Raw genomic sequence first — 19501 nt, 5'->3', positions numbered from 1 at the left:
CACATGAAGGATAGCTCAACACATGAAGAATAGCTTAGCACACATTATGCAACTTGGCACACACTATAGAGTGAGATGGAATAACATGTGAACCTGAGGGTTATCATGATGTGGGATAACCTCAACTCAACTAAAACTATAAAATTATTGGCACTCAACAATTTCTATAATTCAACACTGACTGTAACTCAACAACAACTAGCAGAATGAACACAAGTGAGTAAGAAAACACATTAACCCAGGATGCTCCAATAGTAGACAATCGGGGTAGAAAGAAATGATTCTCCTAAATCTATGAGATGTCACAACATGAGCTAAATCCAAATCAGATTGAGAAATCCATGTAGCATCTTCAACTGGTTTTTTTTTTCCACTTCACTAAATATTCATAGTAGACTTTTCCTCTTGTTCTTTTACAAACTCTCTGATCCAATAGCTATTCAAATTCTTCAATCTAATTCTTAGGATAATTTATTAGGTACAACAACTTCATCATTTAACTCATAATACTTATATAGATCACCAACAGTTAATATAGAAGATATATCCATGTCATCAAGTAACTCAAGCTCATAAGCATTTCCACTATCAAAATTCTTCAAGATCTTACAAGGTCCAAACTTATTCATCTTTATCATACTATATGTTCCAACTAGAAATCTTCCTTTCCTCAAATGAACCACCACCTCATCACCAACTTCAAAAACATGATGTATTCTACAGTTATCGACATTCTCCTTGTATTTTTGATTACTTTGTTTCAACTTCAGCTTCACTTCCATATGCAAAGACTCCATAAAATCAGCAAATTCCTCTCCTATAGAACTTCTCTTCTCTTCATTAGTAACATCTCTTAAATCTAATACTCATCTAGGTTTCTTTCTAGTAACAATATCAAAAGGTATCTTCCCTATACTCCTATTCACAAAATTACTATATGCAAACTTAGCTTTTGCCAATACCATCTCCCTCTTATGTGTTTCACCTCCAACTTAGCATCTCAGCAAATTACCAAGCTTCTATTCATAACCTTTGTTTACCCATCAGTCTGTGGATTGAATGTAGAGCTAAAATTCAACTTAGTACCCATCTTCTTCCACAAAGATCTCCAAAAATAACCAACAAACTTATTGTCTCTATCAGAAATAATACTTCTTAGTAATCGATACTAATGTCACTCCAAGGTTTCTTATGAATAGAAATAGGTGTGTACAATCTAGTATTCTAACTTACTCCTTTTGAAAGTTGACGAAATCCATAACTCCTCACAAATTTTAGAACATCCTTGTACATCTTTGGCTAATAAGACTTCTCTTTCAGCAAACTCAATGTCTTATCAATTCCAAAATGTTCAACCAATCTACCGCTATGTTTTTCCTTAATCAGATTCAACTTCATAGAACTTCTAGGAATACACAACTAAATACCTTTTAACAATCTACCTTCTTGAATAAAATATTCATCATACTTATTGATATGATCTATTAGATTTGGTGCTCTGCACTCTCTCCATGCCTCAAAAATATCAAAATTAGCATCATACAACTTTTTTGTTTCATCAAAACCAAGAACTTCAACCTTCATTTTAGTCAACAAAGAACATCTTTTGCTCAATGTATTAGCAACTCTATTAGTAGCTCCACTCTTATGCTTGACTAAAAATGTAAAACTTTGCAAATACTCAACCCAATTCATATATCTTTGGTTCAATTTATGTTGACTTCCAAAGTACTATAAAGCTTGATGATCAGTATACAACACAAACTTCTTAGGAATCCAATAATGTCTTAACTTCTTCAATGCTTGAAAAATAGCATAAAACTCTTAATCATACATAAAATATTTCCTTTTAGCATCATTCAACTTCTCACTAAAGAAAGCAATAGGTTTACCTTCTTGACTTAATACAGCTCCTATTGCACTACCACTTGCATCATATTCAACTTGAAATACCTTATTGAAATTAGGTAAAGCCAATATAGGTAACTCAACAACCTTTTGTTTCAAAGTTTCAAAACTCTTATATGCTCCATGTGTCCACTTGAATTCCTTTTTATCTCCTCTCATTGTCTCAGTCATAGCATTACAAACAACACTAAAGATTGTTTATAAACCTTTTGTAAAAACTAGCCAAACTATCAAATGATATTATCTCACCCACATTCTCATGTGTAAGCCATTCCAAATTTTTTCTTTAACCTTATTTGTATCCATTCTCAAACCATCAATTGAAATAAAAAATCCCAAATACACAATCTCCTCTTGCATACAAGAACATTTTATCAAATTAATCATCAACTTTTCCTCTTTCAACCTGTACAATACTTGTGTAACATGTTGAAGATGTTCTTCCAAATCTTTTTAAATATCAAAATATCATCGAAATAAACAATCACAAACTTACCCAAAAATATTTTTAGAACTTCATTCATCAACCTCATGAAAGTACTAGGTGCATTAGTCAAACCAAAAGGCATAACCAATCACTCATACAAATCATCTTTTTGTTTTGAAAGTAGTCTTCCATTCATCACCTTCTCTGATTCTGATATGATGATAGCCACTCTTCAAATCAATCTTGGTAAAATAATTTTCTCTACTTAAACAATCCATTATGTCATCCATTCTTGACATAGGAAACCTATATTTCACTATGATCTTGTTTATAGCTCTGAAATCAATACGAATTCTCCATTCTCTGTTCTTCTTTGCTACTAATACAATAGGTATGAGACATGGACTCAAACTTTCTCTGGTTAATCCCCTCTATATTAATTCATGCACTTACCTATTAAGTTCTTCATTCTCTATAGGTGTCAATCTACATGGTGCTTTATTCGGCAAACTAGCTCTAGGAATCAAATCCATACAATGACTTATACTTCTTACTAGTAGCAAACCATTAGGAATATCCTTAGCAACAACCTTCTTATACTCATTCAACAATTCTATAATTTCTTCTGGTACTCCGCTACCACTATCTCCTATCACTAGGTCATTACCAACTTCTACGACTTGGTCATTACTACCAACACTCAGTCCTCTAGAAACTATAGCAAAAAAAACTTGATTCTTCTTTACTTCCTCTTTCAAATTTCTTTCCATTAATGATGCAAAATTTTATTGTAGTACAATTAAACTCATTTGGACTTTCAATCAAAGGCAACGATATTTGCTTCTTCCCATTCACCCAAAGAGTATATTTATTCAATCTTCCATCATGTACAACATATCTATCATATTGCCAAGGTCTACTAGGGTAGGAGCACCTATTTATTGGATATTTCATGGATAAAATCGTATTTGAAATTTTCTTTAATATGGTTTTAAAGTTATGTAAGGACCTATAGGAGTTTATTCAAATTATTTTGTAAGACTATAAAATCCATTAAAATCATAGTGACTTGCAAGGTCTTGAAAAATGTCAAGCTTGTGAAAACCACTCAAAAATATAAAAGTAGGGTGGGAATGGTTTGATTTAATTCCCAAATTATTTTTTATCATAATTCAAGGTTTTATGGAAGCTTTTAATTCATTTGGATAATAATTGTAAAAGTTGTTCAAAAGTTGCCAAAATTGTAACGACAACTTTTACAACTTGGTGACAACTTTTTTAAACTTGATTTAAATGTGTTAATGGTTAGTTATAGGTTTGTTGGAGAGCTTAATGTGCTTCTAAATTATATATATTTGGTTTCTAAAATATGAAGTGGTAAGTTGGAGAAGTTGGAGGAAGGCTTTGGAATGGAAGAAAACTTATTTTAATGTTGTATATTTTAATTTTTTGATTATTTTTTCTATAATTTCTCTGATGTTTTGGTTGATACAAACTCATTTTGAATGTTACAGACTTGAAAAATATATTTTTAGAAATTTATATGAGTTAGCTTTCATTTTTTTTTTGGTTTGGACAATTTTAGTTATGTTTAGAAGAAGTTATGGTCGTTTTGGTAAAGACTGGTCAAATTTTGTCATAATATGAATAGTTTTGAAGAAATTGCAATAAATTTTATTTCCTTTCTTGATTTGGCTAAAACTTGAATAAAATGTTCACAACTCATTTTCATTGAGTGTCACAAAAATTATTGGTTTCATTCTTTCATTTATGGAATTTATTAATGATTGATTAAGGGTTTTAAATTTTGTTCTCCTTGAGAAATTTTTCTTAAAAGATGCAACATTCTTGCATTCATTTGACTAGTTGGAAAGATTATAAATGTGAATCTATACCTATAATTTTAGTGTTTTGTGGAAGGCCCATATAGTACACTTCTATTGTGCTCTCTACATCATCTACCCAACAAAATATGAGAACAATCCATGGGCATAATATCACACAACACTTCATCGAAGTAATGTCCAATCTTAAACTTCACAATGCATTGCTCACTTACCAATATCTTATTCTCATCTTTGATCCATGAAACATCATAAGGTTTGGGATGTTTCAACCTCTGCAACTACAACTTTGTAACCAGATCTTTTGATGCCAAATTTGTGGAACTTCCATTATCAATGATCACCTTGCAACATTTTCCAGCCAACTTACATCTGGTCTTGGAAAGACTTCTCCTTAAAATAAGTTCATGATCACATCCTTTATTAAATAAGGTTCTTCTCACCATCATATTTTCTCCAGCCTTAGGTCCACCCAATAAACTCTTAGTGTCTCCTTGAATCACAACATTTCTATTACCTTGCCCACCTTTAGAGGATCTACATTCAAAATATCTATGCCCTTCTTTAACACATTTGAAAAAATTACCGTAGAAACCACCTCTAGGGTAAGAATTACCTCTTCCTCAGTAAGAAATAGTATCTCCTTTGCATGAACTACCACCTTTCTACACAGTCTTGTCATTGTCATCATTCTTCCATTCAAACTTGCCTATATCTTGCCCATAACTCTCAGATCTACCACCTTCACCATAATATCTGCCTCTACCTTTTTGGAATCTACCACCTCTACCTCTTTGTCTTTGTTAGTGCTTCTTTGTCAAAATCTCCTCAGCTTTCAAAGCATATTGATATGCTTCTTCCACACTTTCCAATTTCATAAGAATTATCTTATCTTGAATTCCAAATCTTAATCCATTTATGTACCTTGCAATTTTCTCAACATCATCATCCACATGGATATGTGTAGGATCATGGTGTGCCAAAAAGTGGTGATCTAAAAAAATCTGTAGTTCTAAAATATCTCAAACCATTTCAAAATCTATTCTAACTTTTTTCCCACCCACCCTGATACTAAATGAAAACAATTAATATCTTTATGAGGTCTACTATATTTTTTGATAGCAAACCTATATGGTCAACTTTAAAAACATCCTAAAAATGTGCTTTTGGCCTATTTTCTACTTGATTTTTACTTCAAATATGTAGCTGACGACTTTTTTTTCACCAAAATTAGATGAAATGAAATAGTTTTCTTAAGAATGTTCTTATCTTTCCATAAATGCAAGGTTTTTTAAATTATGAGTTTAGTAAGTAATTATTACTTATTTTCTAATGGAGTTACGTATAAAGTGCTTGATGAGACACTACTTGAAAAACAACTATAAATTTCAAATGGTACAATATTTTTTAAATCCAAAAGATGCATCACATTCTATGTTTCTTCTACTATAAGGGAAATAAGTGAAAAATTGAATTTTACACAGTTTTGAATTAGTTAAGGTGGTCAGACACAAGAGTTTTTTTATTTAAAAAATACTAAAGTCAAAATTTAATTATTAATTAATTATTTAGAATAGAAGAACCCAAAAATATATGTCACATCCAGGCATGAGTCTACTACTTATATCTATAATATTATTAAAAAATATTATCATTTGATTTTGATTAAGGTGGCTAGACATACATCTACTTCTTACTTCTGTTCTGAAATTTTTGTAATATTGCATTAAAATTGAAATTTTTGACCAATCAATTTATATTTTTTTTGAGATAAGTCCTAGCAGTTTAGAAACTAGATTCAATTTGTTAGATATTCCTTTCTCTCAAATTTTTGATATAAAGTTAATAACAAGCAGAAAATTGCATGTCAAGTTGAGATAACCTTGATTTTCTAATTTTTTATTTCCACTTAAGGGCATAGTTTGGTTGACCACGATCCTGCACATACCCACATGTCTAGATCTAATGTCCAATCTATAGAATTCCTTAGTATACTTTTTCATAGTCATGTCTTTTTGTCTTAAATTTTGCATCTTTCTCAATAAGATAACTTGGTAATCAGTAGGAAGGAATTTATTCTTTACCTTGTTCACCATCTTCAGCCAAGTTTTGATATTTTCCTTTCCTTTTCTTTTTTTTTTTTTCATTTTGCAAATGCTCCCACCACAATGAAGAGTGACCTTTTAGCCTAGTAACTACAATCTTCACTTTCCTATTATCAGGAGTATTTTCATACTCAAAGAACTTATCCATATCAGAAATACAATCCAACACAACATTGGTGTCCAAGTTTCTATCATAAGGAAAATCTTCTACAATAGGCTTTGAATGTGCCCTAGACAATGCTCTCAATAATCTTTTTTCATCTTGATCTTCTTTAGGTTTTAGATTAGGGTTTTGTGCTACCATTTCATCATCACTCACATCGTCAAGATTTGCTCCACTCCTATGGGATGTCTATACAACATCTAATCTAGATGTAAATTGTCTTAATTCATCTAACATGGCATTATCAATATTTCATCTACCACGAACCATCTTTAGCAATTAGGTTCCTACAAGATTGTAACCCTCTACATGTTATAGGTCAAATTCATAGATCTGCAACCCTACAACCAAATCAAAATCAAGGTTTTATATAATCCAAGGTCGTGGTACAAACTACTTCATGCTTTGGCAATCTACTTGCACACTCAAGAACAACTGTGCTCTGATACCACCTACAAGGGATAACTAGGGCCAAAGGCACACCTATAAATCCAAACCAAGCTTGCAGAGTTAGAACAATAGAGCAAAAACATAAAGAGAACAACATCATAGAGAGAGTGAACAATATTCTTTTATTGATTCAGCAAATGATCAACATACATGCTCAGTTGTAAGGCCTTCTAGGTTATAGCCAAATACAAAATACATTCATGATCTAAGATCTAACATCCAATTCGCACCTCTAGATACATATGAAACAAAATTTCCAAAATTTTGTGTTTTCCTCTAAACTCTCTAGCATCTTTCTACAAAAAAGCCTAACTCTTAAGCTGAAACACTCTATTTATACTTGCCAAAATGGCTTACAGAACATTCTAGAACATTACATAATAGAGAGGTCGAACCAACAATAGTCTGGACACATCCCAAGAAAAGATCTTAACATAAATGTCAAGATTGAAATAAATACCACAAGTTGGCTCACACAAAAAATGTAGAAAACACATCCAAAATATTGACACTCAGCATCAACATGATAACTTGGCATATGAAGAATACCTCAGTACATGAAGGATAGCTCGAAACATGAAGAATAGCTTGGCACACACTGTGGAACTCGATAGACATTATAGAGTGAGATGTGATAACACACAAACTAGAGGGTTAACATGATGTGAGATAACCTCAACTCAGCTTAAACTACAAAGTTACTAGCACTTGATAATTGTTACAACTTAGTAATGACTGCAACTCGGTAACAACTAGTAGAATGAACACAAATGAGTGGGAAAACACATCAACCCAGGATTCTCTTGCATCAATTATTGAACTTCTTTCTTCCACTACCATACTCTTCCTTCATCAAAAACCATATCTTGAATAATAATCCATTGCTTTGTGTCAAGTTCATAAAATTTCTATCCTTTGGTGGAATTCAAATAATCCATAAAGATACAAAGCTGGGATTTGGCATCCAACTTCTTTCTCTTCTTAACAAGAACATGAACATATGTAAGGAAACCAAATAAACAAAAGTGAGCTAGTGAGGGCTTGTCTCTACTCCAGGCTTCTTTTGGAGTGATATTCTAAAGCAGTTTTGTTGGGCTTTGGCTGAAAGTATAATTATTGTCATTATTACAACTCCCCAAAAGGAATTTGGGTGGTTCTTACACTTCAACATGCTTCACACCATCTCCACAATGGTATGGTTCTTTCTTTCTTCACTACCATTTTTTTGTGGGGTAAAGGTTTTCATAAGCTATCTTTTAATGCCATGCATGTCACAAAAACTAGAAAACTCTATGGAGATAAATTCTCCCCCTCTATCTATCTTGAGTGTTTTAATGGAATACTCACTTTTCCTATATACCATATTTATAAAATTCTTGAAGCATTTGAATGCTTCTGATTTCTACTTAAGAAGATAAACCCATGTGTGGTGTGAGAAATCATCAATAAAATTCAAAATATAGATATTCTTACCCAAGGATTCCTCTTGCATAGCACCAAAAATGTTAGCATGCACAAGCTCTAGAGGAGATTTTTCCCTTCATGATTTGTTCACAAGAAAACTTTCTTGGTGCTACTCACCAAGAGCACACTCTTAAAAAACTTCTTCTTTTGTCTAAATGATAAGAAATCCTCCCATCATATCTTTGTTATGAAGCAAACTTAAGCACTGGAATTACAAATGACTATACCTTTGATGCCATAACGACAAATAATCTTTCGTTGGCTCAAGAGCATGTATATTAGTAGAAATCAATGTGAGAGGAAACAATCTATTCTCTATCATAGAAGCCTTTACTACAAGATGGTGGTTATCTAATTTATTTAAATATTTGTAGTAGTTATCTTTAAAAACTACCTAATATTTTTTTTGCTACAAGCTACCCAATATTTACAAGATTATGTAATAACTTGTTCACATGCAAGGTGTCAGGAGTATAAGTAATTTCTCCTTGTTTAGTTTTTATTGCAAGGGTACATTTTGCCATAACATTGTCCTCTTTAGCATTACCAAATTTTACTTGACTTCTCACAAATTCATCTAATTTGACAAAGAGATCAAATTTACCTATCATATGATTTGAGCACCCCACACTATAAAGAAACTACATGTCCTTCTGAGGTTATTTCACCAAATTTCATATGAAGAATGTGGAGTGCTTTACATCTTCAAGATATTCTCTAGTATAGTTGTCTCTTGACTTATTCAAATCATATTTTTTCTTTCTAAATTCAGTTTCATAGTGTCCATATCATTCACAACATCTACAGTGGATGCTTCTCTAATCCTCATAACTCCCTCTTCTTCCTTAGTTGTTTCCTCTTCCTCGTCCTCTACCACATCCTCTTGATGTAGAAGACTCCCCTTGAATTTTGTTTTATTGAAAAGGGGTTGTAGACTTTACTTTAATTTTGATAATAGACTCGAAGTCTTGCACTGAAAACTACATGCACTCTTCACATGATTGCAAAGAACCTATCAACTTTTCAACTTTGAAGGTAGTTTTATCTTTACTCTATTCAATGGTTATGACCATGAATTAATCAAACTTTGTAGGAAGAGATCTCATAATATTCTCCACAACTTTTTTCTCTGTGATAGTTTCCTCTTGAGTTTTGAGATAATTAATAATAGTTTGAACCCTCATAATAAACTCACGAGTGGACTTATCTTCTCTCATCCTTAAATTTTCAAAATATCTTTGAAGGGTTTGAAGTATCACCAATCTTATCTCGTCAAATCCTTGGTATGTAGTTTTAATGGCTTCCCATGCATCCTTTGACTTTTCCATACTAGTTATGCAAGGGAAAATCAGTATATCCAATGCACTCTAAATGATGAAAAGAGCCTAACTATCCTTCTCATTTTCTTTTAAACAATATTTTTGTGCTTGTACTAAGGCATTTAAAGCATTCAGGTCTAGATGTTTTGTGTATCCTCCTACTAATTCCAAAAGGTCTTGAGATAATAGTAGGGTCTTCATCTTGATACTCCAATATTTATAGTTGTCTTTAGAAAACAATGGAAGATGGAATGGATAGTTGCCACCATTTGTCATTCTAAAAGATCTTGGAGAGAACAACTACCCTACTTGAAAAGAAAATCTCTACAACCTACTCTGATACCAATTGAAGATCTAAAAATAACACTTATACTATACTAATGAAATAAAAAAATCAGCATAGATACTAAACTAATGAAATAAAAAATCAGAAATATATAGCATCTAAAATTGACAATAGATATAAGAATAAAATAAAGTGTTTATTGAATGTGTATAATTATGAAAATATCAAATACCTTATAAAGAAAAATATATATAAAAGTCTTCTATGTGTACTCTAATGGAGGAAGACATGGTTTACTACAACAAAAATCTCTAAAGTAATAGCATGCAAAGAAATTGCATGATAATCTTAGTCGTTGATACTATGCAAATTAATTATAAAATTATTAAAAAATGATTCCTACAAGGTTGACTACAACATGTAGTTTTATTGAGCATGAAGTAAATAAAAAATAAAAATAAAAAATGATGCAAATGATGTAGTGGAATATGATGTGGAACTAAACCTTCACATTTTGAATGCATACACATTCTTGTCTTCATGAGCAGTGAGTGATTAGTGCATGCCTTTGAATGTTGCATGGTTTCAATTTTATTCTAGTAAGCTTCCATATTTTGGTTTCCTATGAGGTTCTTGTGGTGGATGTTGTGCATTTATATTGCCGTATATATTTCCTTATCTATCATTTCATTGAAGGGGTCTACCCTTTTAGGGTCTATGATGAATTTTTTTGTGAGGAGGAGAAGTTTCTAGTGTGGTACAATCGCCTTCATGGTGGATCTATAGTTAGATGATCTTATTGGTACTTTCAAATTTTTTAATATACATAAGATTTTTGACATAGTTGGTTGTGGTAGCTAGCTTTGAGTTGGTCAGAATTTTCTTGATTAGATGTGGGCCACTTTCTACAAACTTGGAGGATTCTAGTGCTTCTATTATCTATGTACTATTGCTTTTCTAGGTAAGATGGCCCTTTCTATTTTGGTGGTGTGTGGTTGCAAAAGCTTATTCTTTTCCAAAATTGGATTAAATTCTTTTTCTTTCTTTTGCACTTAGCTTTTTCTTATGGGTACTAAGAAAATGTTTTCTTTTTTCAAGCGCTCTTCTAGGATCTTGATTTTTTTTGGTTTAGTGAAAATTTTAATTTTTGGGGCCCTCTCTCTTATTAGAGTCAAGTGCTTCATTTTTAAATTTTCTCATTGACTTAGAGCTCTCTTATGTTTCTTCCTTAGGAGACCTCTATTAAGGTGAAGTCCTTCCTATGGTTTTTGTGGTACCTTCTAATGCTCTTTGGGTTAGATGATCATATTATGATATTGTCTCTTCAACACATAGCTCCTATTGAGGTGGAGATGTCATATATGGAAGTGACGATATGCTTTTTAGGTGAAGTTGATTGTGGGTAGGATATGTCTTCTCTTGTCATAGGTTATTAGAAGAAGGGATGGTTTTGAAAGTGCTCTTCTCCATGGTTTTGTCTTTCTATGGTGTTGATAGGATCTATTTTGGGAGATTGGTTTATTCTACCTTTTCTATTGATGATACTCTCTAATGGTGGTGGGTTAGGGGTTTATCGTCAAACTCTTTTCTTCTAGATGGTTCTCTCTTGTGTTGTGCATGCCACCTTAAATCCCATGTTGGCTTTGGGTGCCAAGTTAATACTCAATTTTGGTGAAGACAATTTCTCTATTCTTTAAAGATTCAAGAAGTTCAATGATACATATTCTCATGTGGTTAATCATGATGTAGGGAAGGGCTTCTATGTTACTTTTCATGAATATGAGTTGGGGGTAGTACCTTATCTAGTGATTCTTGTTGGTTATTTTAGGAAGTTAGTTTTTCAACTTCTATATTGCTATCTATTGATTGATGGAAGTATAAATAGGATAAGAAGATATTGTGAGTGGGGGGGTGGGGGGGGGGGGGTTGTTAATTAGAATCTTAAACACTTTCACTTTTCAAGAATACATTAACACATTCACAAGTTGTCTTATGCATGTAAAACTTATAGAAATAGACTTCTTGTACTTATAGATGTAATCTATCACATGCATGAAAATAAACACATAACACAATATTTGGTTGATAAGTAGGATATAATTTGGTTACCTAGAAACCCTAGGGTGTGGATGACACCCACAAATTTTCACTACTACAGTAATAAAGTTAACCTATTAGGGTTACAATGTTTGACCTTAATATATGATCTACCTTGTGAGGGGTCTATTAGGAGATTTTAAAAAAAATTTTAAGATCAATTTGTTAAGAGCTTCACTTAGATTCAAGTTGATTAGACCTAATTCAGTACTTGACTCTCAATTTTCTCTGTAAGCTAATTTTGAGTCTTCTTTTTGCAAATTCATCCTCTCTTCTGATTTGATTAAGATTTTCTTCCCCTTTCACTACTCTGATTAGGTCACTAGTTATACTAGAAATAACAAAACACTTCTACTTGATTTCTTATCTGATCTTGATCCTTCACTTTAGTATTCACATATTGCTCTTCATCTATTAGACTATTCACATATCTCTCCCTCTCTTAATCATACTGATCTAGGATAAAGTCTTCTCTATCTAAAGAGTTCTATAAAGAGTTTTCTAGATGCTTCCAAATTTTTCCTCTTCATCTAAGTTGTTGATCACATAATATAGGGGTTTGTGATCCACATCATAAAATATGTAAAACTCAATGTAACAACCACTACAAATATTAAACATTCCTTCCATGTCAGCTTGAAAATGGTTTACCTCAAAGTCTGAATCATTTCCAACTTGTATGTAAACTCTACATTGCTCGACACTTAATATCTCTAATACTTTGCATTCTATTGATTCTCGGTCTGTACTGTGCATGACACTTACTATGTCACTCAATTGTTATATACTTGAACTACTCAATAGGTGTTGAACTCGACTTTTATAGTAAATACTTAGTGACCACATACTTTCTTAACTCCTATATAGCTCAATATATACATGTTTATATACTTGACTTGACCTATATAGAGTAGCTCGGTTGAAGTGATGACCATTTGACTTTGCCTAGTAAATGACTAAGTGTTTGACAATAATAGACAACAATAGCTAGGGATAATAACACTATCTTTTTGGTAGCTTTAGGCTAGCCTTAAATACTAATGTTCTATCTTTCAATATCTTTCTCTAGTGTTTCATTAATGTTGGGTTTCATATGCTTTTTAAAATATTCTTGTAAAGGATTTTAGGGTCACCTCAAAACCTATTTTCAGTTAATCAAATATAATTTAGTTCAATTCTTCAAGGGGGATTTTATACCATTTAGACCATATACATGGTATAGTCTATTGAATTCTCATAATTCATAATCTATATGGCTTGTCTATGTTCTTCTTTGTCCCCATTGGTCTTCAAAGAATCATTATTACTTTTCTTGGTGGTTGCAGGGGTGTTCATCTCATCTTGGTTCACCTGATTTTCTTTATTTTTAACCACCAAAGAAATGATTTTATTCTAAATAGAGCTCGGTGAAGGAGGAGGCTTCTTACCACCTCAAAACTTTCTTTCAAATGAATCAAAGTTGTACTCTTCTTTTGAATTTTCCATTTCCATTTTCACTTTCCCTTGACCTACTTTCTCTTCTTTCTCTTCTTCATTATCACTATATTCCTCATTATGTGAGACTAGATCAGCATTATTGACCTTTGCCTCCATCTTTTTGCCCTAATTCCTAATTCCCTAATTCCCATAAAATTATTCAGCCCTTCCCTACCTTTTCCCTAGAGCTTGGCTTTTTACCGCTTCGATCTTCAATTTTCTTTGGAATCAGGTCAGAACCAAGCTTTTTAACATAACTATGTGTCAGAAACAAGCTTTTTAACATAACTATGAATCAAATTGGAGTTGGAGTAAAATAACTATTTAGGTTTGATAATAACTCACCTGAACCAATTGCATCAGAATTCTAATCAAAGTGCCTATAAAACTTTTCTTAGATTTTCAGCAAAATTATGGTGCTTTGCGTACCTCTTGATCTTTGTTCCCGGCTGCCGTTCTACGTCATCCACTTCTTTTCCCCGTAGAGCTTTCTTTTTGGAGACCACTTGATCGCATCCTGATCCCAAGTGAGCGATGTAGGATGAAACATTGCGTGTGAAGTTGAGCAGAGCTCTGGATCCTCTTATTATCAAAGCGGCAGAGTCATATGCAAAAGCCGCCGCCTCTGCAGTCTCGAAAGTGCCAAGCCAAACGTGAACCCCATGCTTTGAGGAATCCCTTGTCTCTGCCGCATATTTCCCCCAAGGGCGGCGCCGCACTCCTATGTAATGCTTCCCTTTTTCAGTCTCTCTTATTATGCCGCCTTTCGCTACAGTCAAATGAGTCATATGTTCTCCACCAACTGATGAAGTTATGGCTTCTTTGAAATCTGGGTTAATTTGAGCAGAGGGTGAAGGGGGTGGGGATGAATCGTCCAAAAACTAGAGTGAGATCCGTTGCAGAGCTGCATTATATTCCTCAGTTGTCATCGTAGAAAACTTGGTTAAGAATGAATTTGTTCCAGTTAGAATGGAAGAATGGTGAAGAAGGGTTTCTAAGGAGGGCTATTTGTTTGGTTGAATGAAAGCACGGTGAGTGTTATTTGTTTATGATGCAGCTATGTCGGGGGGCCGTTCTTCAATAATTTCGATGTGTCGCCCTCCTCCATTTGTTTCTGACGCAGCTATGTTGGTGGAAGACCTCTTTCGGTATCTTTGGAAAGTTGTCGACATGGACTGTGACGTAGATGTGAAAGGGTTGGAGTCATACACCTTGTATCTAAAAATATCCTTTAATTTAATTTTTATTTTTTTATTTAAGTACTGTTTATTTGAGCATTAATTTTTTTTCAAGGCATACTTATCGTAAAATAGTTAAAAGATAAAGAGGTAAAGATATTGGAGAGTTAAATTCATTTATATTATTAGTTATCAATAGACAAAGTAGAAAAAGGTTTGAACTCTCAATAATGTCGATTTAAAAAAGAAAGTAAATTTGTAAACTACATTAATAGATCTATAGAGAGTGTCCCTCCTACATCATCTAAATATATTTTCATACAAGAAAAATATCATTTACTATTTAGATATCGATAATACATAAATGGTTATATAATTAATAAATTGAGTTAAATTTTAAATAGTATATATATATATATAACAGCTATTCCTATTATAAATATGATTCAAAGAGTTGATTAAAAGGTGGGTTGACACCTTTAATTTAGATAAAGATACTTTAGCCAAACTCCTTTTCTTTAATGACTTAAAACTTATTGAATTGAAAGGGGTGTAGTAATATATTTATTATGAAAAAACATAATTTATTATCATAGATATATAATATGGGTATAATTTGCTAATTAATTTACTTAAATTTAACAAAGTTATCATACCTTGAACAATAACATCTCATTAGGATATTTAAATCATTCAAAAGCTATGTCTATTTTTCTTTTACTTTACAATGAATTTGGTATACAAAAGTATGGCAATATTATTTTTAAAATTTGATTGGCTTAATTATGAAATATATTGAACCGTATTTTTATGAAACTATAAAATTTAATTTCATAATGTCAAAAATGTTATTGCTTTCTTTCAAATTCCACTTTTATTTGTTCAACATAGCACCTATAAATATTATGGGGGAAGATCTCATGCCTAAAATAAAAATGGCATAGGTCATAGTAGTTGGGGGAGAACTTGTTAGTATGGTCAGACAGTTTGGATGCTAGCCCCTTTTCTGGGTTTGGCCTATGTTGCATGGTTGCGATTTTATTTTGGTAGGTTTCCATATTTTGGTTGCCTATGAGGTTCTTGTGGTGGATGTTGTATCTGTGTATATTGATGTATGGATTTCCTTCTTTATCATTTCATTGAAGGGTTTGTGGTTATGTGTAGAGGAGATTGCTTTCTTAGGGAGTGCAATAGTTTTCTCTTTTAGTTAAGTCATCTTTTTAGGGTCTATGATGAATGGTTTTGTAAGAGAAGTGTCTAGTGTGGTACCATTGTAGTGGTCATCTTCTGGTTGGATCTATTGTTAGATGATCTCATTTGTAGTTAAAAATTTTGTGATATGCATAAGATGTTTGACATAGTTGGTTTTGGTAGCTAGCTTCAAGTTGGTTAGAATTTAGGTGATCTAACATTAGACATTTTCTACAAACTTTAGAGGATTCTAGTGCTACTACTCTGTTTCTACTAGTGCTTTTCTAGATAAGATGACCCTTTTTGTTTTGGTTGTGTGTGGTTGCAAAAGTTTGTTCATTTACAAAAAATGGATTAAATGCATTTTCTTTCTTTTGTACTTCAATTTTTCTTATGGTTATGAAACAAATGTTGTTAGTTTTTAATGGTCCTTCTAGGATTTTGATTATTTTTGGTTAAGTGAAAAATTCATTTTTGAGGCCCTCTCTCCTATTAGAGTCAAGTACTTCATTTTTTAATTTTATCATTGAGCTAACACTCTCTTTTGTTTCTTCCTTGCGACACCTTTATTAATGTGAAGTCCTTCCCATGGTTTCTATGGTACATTTTAATGCTCTTTAGTTTAGATGATTATATTCCAATGGTTTCTCTTATGTGCTTAGCTCCTATTTAGGTGAAGATGTCATATATGGAAGTGATGATATGCTTTGCAAGTGAAGTTGATCGTGGCTAGGATGTGTCTCCTCTTATTATAGGTTATTAGAAGTAGGGATGATTTTGAAAGTGGTCTCTCCCATTGTTTATCTTTCTATTGTGTGGATGGGATCTATTTTGGGAGGTTGGTTTCTTCCCCCTTTACTATTAATGACACTTTCTTATGGAGAGTTAGGCATTTCTCCTTAAACCCTTTTCTTTGATATGCTTCTCTCTTATTTTTCTCTCTTTTATTAGGACTACCACTTGAGCTATGGGTGCCATCTTAAATCCCATGTTGGCTTTGGGTGCCAAGTTAGTACTTAGTTTTGGCAAAGAATATATATATATATATATATATATATATATATATATATATATATATATATATATATATATATATATATATATATATATATATATATATATATATATATATATATATATATATATATATATATATATATATATATATATATATATATATATATATATATATATATCCCTCCCTCCCTCCCCTTTAAATAATCAACTAATTTAATAATATTTATTCTCATGTGACTGAGCATGATATAGGGAAGGGGTTCCATGTTACTTTTCATGATTATGAGTTGGGAGTAGTACCTTATGAGGTGATTCTTGTTGGGGTTTGACATACTTTTTTGGGTTATTGTGGGAAGCTTATTTTCAATTTTCTATCTTTCTATTGCCATCTTTTTTCTAGCATTATAGCATTAACATCTATCTTTTAGTATCTTTTTCCAATTTTTAAAATCTATGTTGGGTTTTATATCCCTTTTAAAATCTTCATGTGAAGAATTTTAGGATCACCTCTAAACCTATTTTCACTTAATCAAATTTACATTAGTTTTGGAAGGGGGATTTTATACTATTTAGACCATATACATGTCATGGTCTATCAACTCTACTTTCTTGATGACCTTTCTTGGTTCTTCATTGCCATTGTTCTTAAAAGGCACATTATCAGTTTTCTTGGTAGTTGCAAGAGTGTTCATCTCATCCTGGTTGACTTGATTCTCTTTATCTTTAACCACCAAAGACATGATCTTATTTTACACAAAGCTTAGCGAGGGAGGGCACTCCATACCACCTCTAAACATTCTTTTGACTAATTCAAAGTTTCTATCTTCTTCCAAATTATTTGTTGCCATCTTCACTTTTCCTTAGCCTACTTTCTCCTCTTTCTCTTCTTAATAATCATAGTCTTCCTCATTATCCAAGACTAGATCAATGTTATTGGCCTTTAACTTCTTCTTTCAGCTAGAGCCAAGCATTTTGAGAGGTAGTTCCCTTAAAATTATTTTATCCTTCCCCACATTTCCCCTTGAGCTCATCATTTTACCACTTTTATGTTTAGTTTTCTTTGGACTCAGGTCAGAAACAAACTTTTCAACATAACTATGAATCATTCTCATCATGGTGGAATTTACAAATGGGAAGATTTACTTCTAAGAGGTGGGGTGAATCAAAAGTAATAATATTTAACCTCTAAAAAATTTTAACTGAAATCATTCACATGCATCTAATTCATCTAATAAACATGAAAGTAAAGACATGTATGAAAATAGATAACACAAGATTTTAGTAACCTAGAAACCCTCCAAAAATGAGAAGGTAAAACTAGGGTGGGGATGACACCCACAAAGTATTACTATAGCAATATGTAACTATTTAAGGTTACAAAGTTTGACTACTTCCAATGGTCTACCCTATGAAAGGCTTGTCTTGTTAAATACTTTACACTCTATTAAAAGTGACCTAGTTAAATGATTTACAAACACTCACTTGGAATGTTACCCTGTTAAAGGATTTAACACCTTGTTGAAAGGCTTAAAACATGGCTATTAAAACAACCTATGATCATAGGATTTTCATTCCTAATACAATGCATAGAGAGTATTAGAAATTCTTTACCCGATGACTTGCAATCTTCAATTCCTTATTCCAGATCCCTATTCTACTCTATCTATTTTGATCCTTGCTTGATTTTATATGTCTCTCCTCAAAATTCTGATACTCTATTCTTGATCAACTAAATTCTACAATGTTGTTATGTTATTTCAAAGTCTTTACACCCCTCTACACTTTGTTAGAATTCTCTCATAAACTCTTACTCATGTGCACAAATAATGGAGTTTCATCCTCCTTTTAAAAGCTTCGAAGACTTAGGGTTAGGTATGAATCTACGATCAATATTCATTCCTCTTTTCCCACTCAATTCTTTTACTTTTCCTATTGGTTGCATGCTTTCTCCATGTTTCTTTTTGGCCACATGCTGATTACATAGCGAATACAAAAGATTTGATCTTATCTTCATAATCCTTTGAGATTCATCGAGTATCAGCTCAAAAATGGTTTACATCTGAGTTTGTGAAGATATAAACTCATATGCTAATTTTGTGTTACTCGACACTTGCTAATTGCTGATGTTCAACACATATAGAAATTCTATCTCACTTGACTCATATAGTAATTTTGTTTCACTCAACATCTATACTTTTCTTGATACCTATAATAACTCAGCATCACTTATTACTCAGTACTTGATACTTTCTCATCACCTAAAGTTCACTTGGCACCTGTTGAATTTTTGGCTGAACACCTAGTATAGCTTGACATCTATATTATACTTGGTATCAACTTGAGAATTGGTTAAGTGTGTTGACACTCAATTGGCAAAACCAATTTGAGACCAACAATCTCCTCCTTTTACACGAGTTGCAAAAACACTTAACTAATCATTATGAGTCTGGTTTCTATGAGTATAATACACATCCTATTTGACATATGTACAAAACTTCAAAAACTTTTTCAAAATTTTGTAGAAGACTATATATCTCAAAAACTTGTAACTCCCCTTGAGTTGATGTGCCAATTCT

The 19501-nt window shown here is 32.3% G+C and overlaps 2 protein-coding genes across 6 annotated transcripts in view; both read right to left on the bottom strand.

Moving 5' to 3' along the window:
- LOC149550963 (uncharacterized) overlaps positions 1 to 19501 on the bottom strand; it is a 96091-nt gene that overhangs the window by 43799 nt on the left and 32791 nt on the right. Inside the window, exon 1 of one of the 5 annotated variants that reach the window (XM_089786518.1) lies at positions 13969 to 14019. The exons of the other annotated variants lie outside the window; for them this stretch is intronic. The gene's annotated coding sequence lies outside the window, so the exon portion shown is untranslated. Of the gene's footprint in view, positions 1 to 13968; positions 14020 to 19501 lie in introns of those variants that run through there. 5 annotated transcript variants of the gene reach the window in all.
- Positions 13700 to 14327, bottom strand: LOC149550964 (ethylene-responsive transcription factor ERF096-like). Its single transcript, XM_089790032.1, has 2 exons — positions 13969 to 14327; positions 13700 to 13796 (listed from the first exon to the last, which is right to left on the bottom strand). The coding sequence occupies exons 1-2, from the start codon at positions 14325 to 14327 to the stop codon at positions 13700 to 13702; spliced, it is 456 nt and encodes a 151-aa protein (XP_089646158.1).

Source organism: Cupressus sempervirens, chromosome 6 (assembly GCF_028749045.1).
Source record: "Cupressus sempervirens isolate cs-2001-9-10 chromosome 6, ASM2874904v1, whole genome shotgun sequence".
NCBI classification, from domain to species: Eukaryota; Viridiplantae; Streptophyta; class Pinopsida; order Cupressales; family Cupressaceae; genus Cupressus; species Cupressus sempervirens.
This window is presented reverse-complemented; position numbering and strand designations above follow the sequence as displayed.

Excerpts from the sequence above, each read along its gene's own strand:
- LOC149550964 (XM_089790032.1), bottom strand. The coding sequence starts at position 14,327 with ATGACTCATTTGACTGTAGCGAAAGGCGGCATAATAAGAGAGACTGAA. Across the intron at positions 13,797-13,968 it reads CCGGGAACAAAGATCAAGAG|TTATGTTAAAAAGCTTGGTT; the intron begins GTACGCAAAGCA and ends TCTGACACATAG.